The sequence below is a fragment of the Varanus komodoensis genome, unplaced genomic scaffold, assembly GCF_004798865.1.
Source record: "Varanus komodoensis strain SLA01 unplaced genomic scaffold, ASM479886v1 scaffold53, whole genome shotgun sequence".
NCBI classification, from domain to species: domain Eukaryota; kingdom Metazoa; phylum Chordata; class Lepidosauria; order Squamata; family Varanidae; genus Varanus; species Varanus komodoensis.
Genome location: NW_025336126.1, coordinates 3,603,676 through 3,613,694, shown reverse-complemented (window position 1 = coordinate 3,613,694; position 10,019 = coordinate 3,603,676). Strand labels below are relative to the sequence as shown.

General features: G+C 48.0%; 1 protein-coding gene across 1 annotated transcript in view; it reads left to right on the top strand.

Moving 5' to 3' along the window:
• The first annotated feature begins 489 nt into the window (after positions 1 to 489).
• The window catches only part of TTYH1 (tweety family member 1), a 61,731-nt gene continuing 52,201 nt past the window's right edge, over positions 490 to 10,019 (top strand). The window contains exon 1 of the mRNA XM_044448075.1: positions 490 to 615. Within this exon, the coding sequence (XP_044304010.1) occupies positions 490 to 615 (126 nt within the window). The remainder of the gene's footprint in view (positions 616 to 10,019) is intronic.

Sequence of the window (10,019 nt, the reverse complement as noted above, 5' to 3'; positions counted from 1 at the left end):
CTGTTTCGTTAAGCATGCCTTGGATATCGGTCCCCCAAAGGCAGCCTTGGAGACTGCAGCAGGCTGGATGAAAACCGCTGCTAAGTTTTAGAGGCTGCGATCCTAAGGGAAGCCGGCCGGCGCCCTTCGAAACCTCATTAGCGGGACTTCTGCTTAGTGCATTGATGACTGCATCCACTCGGGGGCACCATCGGTCTCTCCGACCGAGTAGAGTAGGCAGGGGTGGGGGTTCGCTTAAAGCGGCGGTGCGATGGGCGCTCGCCAGGTGGCGCTGTCCCTTTCTCCTCTCCTGCCCACAACCCGTCCCCCCCCCCCCTTTTCCCCCCAACACCCCCCCCCCCCCGCCCCATATCCCGCGCGGATAAGCCCTGATGTTCTGCACTGCCGTTCTCCAAACCATTCCGCGACATCCATCCCCGTGCCAGCATGGGTGGCCGCCGTCCAGCACGGTGAGCGGTGCTGGGGTCCTGGGTGCCCGGCGTAGGAGTGATGGGGTCCCCCCAGGGGTACCGAGCTTCGTGGTGGACGTTCCTTCTGCACCAGGCACCGCACATCAACTTCCAGTTTGAGGCCGTGGCGAGCGAAATTGCTCCAGATGACTGGGATTACCAGCAGGTGAGTCCCATGCGAAGGTGGACAAGGATTGGGTGGGGTGGGGTGGGGTGGGGTGGGGAGTGTGGGTCGCGGGAGGCGAAGAAATCGGGCAGCGCGATGGGAAAGGGAAAGTCAGTGAGAGGAGGAAGAAGATGCACGGCGGGGTGGCAGCGGATAGATGAGGAAGGGAGACGGAGGGAGCGGGAGAGGCGAGCGGGAGAGAGAAACGGAGAGTGTATGGATAGGGGCTGTAGGGATAGTGATGGGATTTGGATGGGAGGAATGATTGAAGATGGAAAGATTAAAGGCAGGCAGCGGGGGGGGGGGGGCGTCAGAGGATTTGAGGGATGGGAGGACGAGAAAATCAGGCTCGAGAGAGCAAGTGGCAGTCCGAAGAGCAAAAGAAGAAAAACCTTGGATGGAGAGATGGACAGGGTGTGAAGGGGAGGAAGGGAGGGAGGGAAACAGTGGATAACGTTAAGCCTAAATCGGGGAGAGAGGGGGGGAGGGGGAGGGGAGGGGAGAAGCAGCAGGAGTGAAAGTGGTACAAGACAGGAAGAGAAGAAGAGGTGGGGAGATGGGGCAGAGGGTGGGGTGGGCTGAAGGGCACTGGCAGGTGAATCAAGCAGAGGTAGGACGTGTGAATGGAGACCAACCTGAGCGAGTGGATTGGGAAAGATGGAGGAGCAGCCTGAAAGCGAGGGGAAGAGGTGGATGCAAGTGAAAACGCAGGCAGATGGAGCAAAAGAAGAGGCCGATGTGGAATAGGAGGCAGACGGAGGGAGCAAGAACGGCGGGGTTCGGGTTGCGTCCCTTGCGCCAAGAGGCTCTGGCTGGGGGGTCCAGGTGCAGCCTCAAGGAAACAGGTGGTGTCTGTGGCCATTCTCTGTGTCGGAGCCCTGGAGCCCTTGTCCTGTCTGATCTCGCCCAGCATCCTCTAAGTTCCCAACGCGCCTGTGGGTGATTCACTTGGTTTTCTGGCCTTCTTCAGAGGAACAGGCCATTCTGGCCTGGAAAGCACACCCAGGGCAAAGAAATGTGGTGCATGAACCAGATGAATGTGGAGATGTGGTTGTGCCAGGCAGAAAACGCATTGCTGAGTGGGTGGAGACACACATAAGTTTGGCTGGTTCATCACTTCCCTCTCCTCTCCCTGATCCTCACCCGACCTGGTGACTTCCGTCTGTGCTACACTGCACTTCCCACCTGGGGGCCCCCGGCTGAGGAGAAGATAGCTCTGCACCAACAGGTGTGGTGCAACTGCGGACAACTGCAAGGGGTGCTGGTCCACTGAGTCTAATGCCTGCCTATGCACCTGCCTTACCTGGGAATCCTGTTCATCTGTTTTGCACACCAGCCTTTCTTTTCTCAGCCTCTTACATCTTCATATCAACACAAATGTGAGCTTGGGAATATGGGAAGCAGCTTTTGCAAGCTCCCCTCATTCAGTATGGTCCCCTCTTGGTGGCTTTCCAGGGTCTTGAGCAGAGGGCTTCCCACCTCCTGCCACTGAAGCTCCTCTGAAGTGGAAATGCAGAGGTCTGCAACAGGGCCTTCTGCAGAGACAGCAGGTGTGAGGTCCTGAGTGTGAGATGTGATCCTGACCCATCCTTGGGGCAAGGCCTATGCATGGAAAAGTTTCATTATGAACATTCCTCAGCCCCAGTATTTTCCAGTGAATTTCTCTGAAAATTCTAGCTTTCCCTTGGATGATCTGCACTGCTTTCTGATGTGGTTAACGATAAAGACAATAACAATACATGTATATCCGCTTGCTGTTTTTCCTCTTGCAAGGAGCCTGCAGCAGCTCATGTGCTCTGCCTCCGCTCCATGTTATCGTTACAACGATCCTGTGAGGTAGGGGAGCCTGGTTCAATGTCTCTCGATTAACTTAATGGCTGAGTGGGAACTTGAACCTGTACCTCCCCAGTCCTGTCCAACACTCTATCCAGGTTCTTGTCAGGGAACTATAAGAATAATAGGAAGAAGGGACAGATGGACAGATGGATTTTTTTTTTCATCCAGGACTCACTCTTAACTCAGGCCATAAAGGGTTGGTTACCAATTTAATCAAATGGGGATCTGGCCACAAACTATAGTAAACATACTAGAAAGGAGCCACTGATGCCGCTGTGCCAATAACTGCCCATCTACCTAATTTTATGAATTGTACCCTGTGGGACTAACCAACACATGATTTGGAAAATGCCAGAGAAACGTGGCATGTTCTTTTGGATGAGCAGAATTTACATGTCTGAAATAATGAATATCAACAAACTGGGGTTAGCAAGGAAAAGGTCAGCCCTTCTGACCTGGGGTCAGTCCAAAGGGGTGGTGCCCAGCTCTGCCTCTCAGAAGGCATTCGACAGTGTATCTGGCTTCTTTTCCCCAGCGGGAATGATATTGCTGTACCCAGATATTGCCAGAGGGGCCATATTCCCAGTTCCAAGGTCAGAGATGGCGGTTCAGCTTCAGAACTGGGAATCAGAGACCTACCACGGCCCCACAGCCGTCATGGAAGGGCCTGCGCCACCTGGTCTCCAAAGTGAGGAGAGCAACTTCAGAGGGAGGCAGAAGGAGGTAGAGACAGGTTGCATGGTATCCTGAAACTGACCCAGCCTCCTTACTTCCTCCTCCAAGATGCTCAAGCTAGACTGGGGCACGGCCCATCTAGAGAAAAGCAGAGTGGGAGGATGGGAAGGCGGAGATGGCCTGCACCGCCTCTCCAGCTCAGCAGTGGGTGCCCCAAAGCCTCAGTATTGAGAAGATTGCAACCTTAATGCATTTCTGCAATAAGGGAAAAGAAGTGGTGAGAAAACATAGAAGGATTACAATTTGAGGACAGCAACTCCTGGACACCATTCAATTTGGTGACTGGGCAGGGTGACGGCAGTATTAAAGCCCTGTCTGGGAGCACCCTTGGAGAAAATTGTTGAGTAGATGAAGAACCACAATTAAAAGACATTGTCCCAGTTCAGCTTCCCCGGCGGGTCTTCGAAGCCTCTTCTGAATAACCAAGAAGAGCTGCATCAATGCCTCATTTCTCCAGTGATGATTTTTTAACAGGTGCTTTAAATGCAAGCAAAAGGGCAATTATTAGACAAGCCACACTCAGTCATTCACTCTCACTTCCACCAGTCAGAGGTTTAGGTCTATCTGGACACTGTGATGCCTCCCATTCGTTTCTGTAATCTTTGCACAACAGCCATGGCTGCTTCTGTCCTTCATGAATCCATTCCATCTTCTCCATCCCATTTTGGATCTGAGTTGTGTTCTCCACATGATTCCAGTATCCCACGGCAATCAGTTCCTTTTCCTAGTGAGCAAAAGAGGCAGGGACTTTTTCAATGGGCTACAGGAGGTCCTGCAGTGAGAGCAAAGGAAAACTGATGGATTTTGGCACTAATGGATGGCTTGCCTTTGTACAGAACTTCCCCTGTGTTGTGTTGTACAGTCCCCTGCAGTTTTCAGTTAAAGGTATAACACTGAAGGCAAACTAGAAGAGGATGCCAGCTATGCAGAAGATATGAAACTTCATGCGGCAGATAAACAGAACCCCAAAACCCTTTTGATGGAAGAGTTCTCATCTCCGTTCCCAGCATGGGGGTTTTCACAGCAGTAGTGGGTAGATGAATGCAGGATAGGATTGCTTTGTACACTTCAATCCAGAAGAAGACAACAGTTGGCAGGCTTACATAAAAGTGTGCACATACTAATTTATGCATATGAATGCTTTCTTAGAAGTTGTTATAGCTTAAATAGAAATACATTCCGTCTAGCCCCAGTGGGGAAGAACATAACCAGGTGATTGGGGTGGCTGGGTTTTGGGGTTCTGTTTACCTGCCACATGAAGTTTTATATTTGCATTAAGAAACAGGTAGAAAGTCTTCCGCATAGCTGGCATCCTAAATGGCATCTGGCCATTTAATAACCGTTGAGGAACAACTTCGAGGCTCTGCCTTCTTTGGTTCTTTCTCCTTAATCTTTCAAATAAAGGATGGCTGCAAATAGAGGACAGTCCACTGTGAAAGAAGGTGTGTGGCCACCTGTTGGGAACATGCCGTTCTTTGAAAAGCTTGTGGTCCCTTTGTCATGGAGATAATTGGGGTGTGATTTGATGCATGCTTAAATTGGAAAACAAAGATCTGCCATTTCCAGCTGGGGAATTTTGGGAATTAGAGTATGTTTTTGCCTAAACATGCATAGGATTGTACCCTGAGTTGTGCATTATGTGGAATGGAGAGATAACAGTGCAATGCAGTCCTTGGCATTCAGTGGGCATCTTGTTCTGCACATGCAGAAGAATGAGGCGGTAAAAATCTTGGTGCTAGAGTAGACTGTACCATTTCAGACTGTGGAGAGGGGGATCAATTCTGGATGTTTATCTTTTTAAGAACAATGTTCAGGAAGTCCAGAACTGCTTATCAGGGAGAGAACTCCTACCCCATCTCATTCCCTGTTGTGCTGGTTTTCTGCCTGCCTGGAGTTTTCCCACACAAAAATGTTCAAAATTGTGACAGACAACTCACCTGCAGCTTGACATAGTACAATCCATTCTCACATTTTTTTTAAATGGTTCAATCTGCTTTCCACTGCATGTGTAGAGAAGGCATGATTCACTCAGTCAAACATCATTGCAACCTAAAATGGTACAATTTTTGCCTGTATCACTTCAGGGTAAAGGAAGGCAAAAATCCAACTTGAGATTGTTTTTCTGGTGTTTAAGAGAAAAAAAAAGTTCCCTATAGGTAGTAACCTAGTATATTAAGGAAAGGGTCACCCAGTTTATCTTGGATCTGTGTTTTGCCATTCTGTGATTTCAGGTCATTTCACTTCTGAAACATACAAAATGGAGTTTAACCACAGAATCCATCACCAAATCCCCAGTTCTTCTTACCTCGTTTCCTAAAAAGGCATCCTGGATGCTACAGAAAATGACCCTTACATTTCAAAACCCACGTGAAGTTGGATGATTAAGTGAGCTCCCACAAATCCTTCTCACTTAATTCAATTAAAGAATGTGGGTTTCCTGGTCACATAGAAGGTAGGACGCCTACGCCCTCCCCCTCCGTAACCTTCTTTTTAAAGAGGCAGATTGTCACAAGGCCTTTTTTCTCCTCTTGTGCCATGAGTTGTGCTTACAGTCTTTTTTAAAATTCTACTCATCTCTCGGAACATCCTTTTATAGATGTGGATGTGAGAACTTGGCACAGTATAAATAATTTATCTTTTATATAGCTTTTTACGGGGATGAAGGTGGTGCAGTAGTTTAAACTGCTGTGCTGCCGGGCTGGTTGATCAAAAGGTTGCCAATTCGAATCTGCACAACGGGATGAGTTCCTGTTGCTCTGTCCCAGCTCTTGCCAACCTTGCAGTTCGAAAGCATGCAAACACAAGTAGATAAAAAGGTACCACTTCGTTGGGCAGGTAACAGTGTTCCGTGCATTTCGGTGTTTAGTCATGCCGGCCACATGGCCACGGAGACTGTCTGCGGACAAACGCTGGCTCCCTTGGCTAGGAAACGGAGATGAGCACCGCCCCCTAGAGTCAGGCATGACTGGACTTTAATGTCAAGGGGAAACCTGTACCTGTTTATAGCTTTTTATCTTGGCACGTCTTCACAGTTCGCAACACCTCCTTGCTTTTTTTAGTGTTGATCTGCAAAGGGTTATTGCAATCTTAATTAATACCACTTTATGGCACAGCTGAGGCATGGCTGCACCCTTTTGCTTATCTCTCTACAAGAAGCACCAGGCTAAGTTGGCGTTAGCTCCTGACATCTTTGGGCAGCTGCTGGGCCACTGCTGTGGCCTGGCCTGGCCTGTGTCCCCCTCACCTCTCTGGCACTCCTGGAGTGCAGGGCTGACCCATTTACCTCACTTAAACTTCCTCCAGACTCTCCGCAATGTATTGTTGCTGCAGGGCATTGTGGGGCATTTAAATGGCAGCCCACAGTGGGAGCCATAATGCCCATGAGTGACTGTATGTCATGGCCTCCAAGTTATGTGGGAAATTGCCATGATGGCTCCGAGTCTCCACCGTGGTCACTGGAACGTGCAACTGCTGCCTGATGAGCCCATCAGGCCTGGCCCAGTCCTGGCATGAGGTGTATTGTACAGCCTCTAAACCGTAGGTCCTCAAACTGCGGCCCGTGGGCCAGATGTGGCCCGCCGTGCCCATTTATCCAGTCTGCATAGAGGTTTTGGACTCTCCGTGTGCGCGCGCACACACATGACTAGGCAGGGGCTTACTCATGCAGAGGTCGTTTTGGACTCACTCGGAGAAAAGGGTCTCCTTGCGAGCAAGTAGGTGTCTCGCCCCACCCTGCACCCCCCTGCCCACACCAACTTGGCGGCCTGCGCCCATTGCCGGCACCTTTCAACTGGCCCCCTGTTAAAAAAGTTTGAGGACCCCTGCTCTAAACCATCGTTACAGCAGGACTCAAATGAAGTCGCCAAGAAACCATGCTGCTCTCCCTCTTCGAAACCCTCTGTTGATGGCCACACACAGTATACAAGCCACATGCTCCAAACCTTCCCCATCTGTGTCCTTCTGAAAGTATTTTCACTGCAGTAGCACCAGATTATTGGCCTCCATGACAGGAATCGGCCCATCCTTGATGCTGTTTTCCATTGGCCACCTGTCCAGTACCTCTCACACATACGGAGCCTTATTGGCAATAGGATTAATAAATCTGGCAGGTCCAATATGGACCATTTACTTCACTGGCTCTTCCAAATTTGCTAGCATGCTGAATGTTGACTGTTTTAAGGCACTTATCCTTAGATGGAGTAATGACAACGGAACACATTTATGGCATCTAAATATGAACGTTATCTTGTACTGATGAAAAAACAAAACAGTGGGCTATCACATTCTCTGCTGGACTCCTCCTTTGGCTTCTTTCTGGCTTTGGCTATTGTTCCTCACACCTGTTCATGGGCTACTTCTCCAGATTCCAGTGTTTGCTGGGCTCTTTCATATTCATGGCTTAGTGACTGCTTGAAAGCCAAGTGCTGCTTTTACTCTGAATGTTGATTACTACCAAATGGCTTCCTTTTCCCATCCACACACCCTACTTGATGTGCTTACTGGCTGTTTCTGCTCATCCACCCCCAACTTCTCTGTCATTCCTATTTCCACCCAACCAACAACCCTGATATGCAAATAGGGGCAGATGCCCTAATAGGGGAAACCCCCAAAATTGCCCAGTGAGAACTGAATAAACTCAGTGGCCATGAAAGGAGAGGAAAGCAGGGGAAACTAGGAGGGAGGCTGAATGGAAGGATGCATCATGAAGAGGAGTGAGCCATACTGTACCCGGTCACTACAAGTCCCACCTGCAGCACGCTGATTGTGAAAGCTTTTCAGGAAGCATGCCGTTCACAAGCAGAAGTGGATGGAAAGTGAATTGCTGTCCCCTGAAGGACCCCCTGCCAGTTTTCGAAGGACAAGCTTAACTGCTGCTGGTTGCTTGGATGATGATGATTTTGCAAGAATGCTTCATGAGGGCGAACATTGCCTGGCCAAGCAAGGCATTGGTGTTGCTACTGCAAAAGAGAAGGATCTTGGTATTATTGTAGATCACAAGCTAAATAAGAGCCAACAATGCCATGTAGCTGCAAAAAAGGGCAAATGCTATTTTAGGCTACATGAATAGAAGTATCACTTCCAAATCACATGAAGTGCTAGTTCCCCTTTACTCAGCACAGGTTAGGCCTCATCCGGAGTGCTGTGTCCACTTCTGGGCACCACAGTTGAAGAAAGATGCAGACAAGTTGGAAAGGGTTCAAAGGAGGGCAACATGGATGATCCTGGGTCTAGAAACAAAGCCCTATGAGGAGAGAGAAAACGGGACATGTTCGGCCTCAAGAAGGGAAGACCGAGGGGTGATCTATAGCACTCTACAAGTACTTGAAAGTCTATCACAAAAAGGAAGGGCAGGATCTCTTCTCAATCATTCCAGAGTGCAGGAGATAAAATAACAGATTCAAGTTATTCCATTGTAGTTTTGACAGATTTTCCACTGCAAGAAAAAAAGGCAAAAGAAGTGGTGAGAAAACACAGGAGGATTACCTGTGGATGACAATGAGCTTCTCAGGGCATGCCATATATTGTATACTCTGGGTTTCTGACTCATAATTGTGTATGGGTTCATTGAATAACATTATGATCCTCCAGTTTTGATTCTCAGATTCGTTTGAAGCAGGGAAAATTAAGTATTATTTCTGAAAGTGGAAGAAAAAATCCTGCTTGTGTAATTATGATACTGTATTCCGCTAGGACACAGGGCCACCTAGAGGTTGTGTAGCACAAAAGCAGGAAAAGAAAAGCTCTTTGTGTGGAGTTTGGATCTTAGTTCTAAGACGGAACAAAAAGTAGATAGTGTGATTAACAACCTCATATTTAAAAATTCAGTGACATCTGGATTCCCCTCACCATAAAATTCCATGAAGAAAACAGAGCAACTGCCCCATAGAAACCTTGGCAGAAAGCACCCCTTGGTGCAGATTAGATGATTGTCAAGAGATCCTGAATATGCATTTTGACATGTAATTTAAAACATATTGATACATTATCAGGATTCTAGAAAATGCACTGAATCACACTGTCTTTTCAGACCTACTTCCAAAGACAGGAGTCAAGCCACTTCTGACCAAGACTGATCAATTAGGCTTCCAGGTCTTCAGTTTGAGAAACCAATGAAACTTAATTGCCTGCAGCTGCATGCTGGAATAAAATTCTATGGGCCAAACACCCATTAATTTCCATCGGATTGCCAATGAAAATAGACTCCATTAATTTCCATCCTCATCTCCACCACTATCATATTTATGCGAATAATGATCTCAGTTTTTTCTGTACTGGGCCATATGTGGCAGTTGTTCCATACAAGAGAAAAGTGCCAGCATCTTTGGGAACACACTGAGGTTTTCAGAATTACAAACTATTTTTGCAGAGGTGGTGCCAGGGGATTAAATCTCCCCTGTTCCCCTAAATAAAGCCTAACAAGAACTGATTGTACTCAATGGGTAGGAAATTCTCCCTGTCTCTTGGGGGAAAGGAGAGGAAATGGAAAAACAGAAGAGAGAGCCGAAACGAGTGTCAGAAATTGTGGAGCACAGAACAGAAGTGCTCCATACTGCAACTTTTTGTCGCTGTTCCTAGTTGCATATTTAAGAATGCAGCCTAAGTGTGCCATGTTAAATAGTTGCTGCAGGGCTGACTCTCAGATGATGTGTGATGCAGTATATTGGGTAGACTCTCAGTGTACAGAAATGTTTGGAATGCAAAACAGGGGTTAGGAAATGCTTCTCATGAGGAATCTTCCTCCCAGCCTCAAGCTCGTTAACATTGACAGTGATGTGTAAGCTTCTGATATTTAATGCCCCATGTAAATTTCCAATCTTAAGGTTGCAATCCTA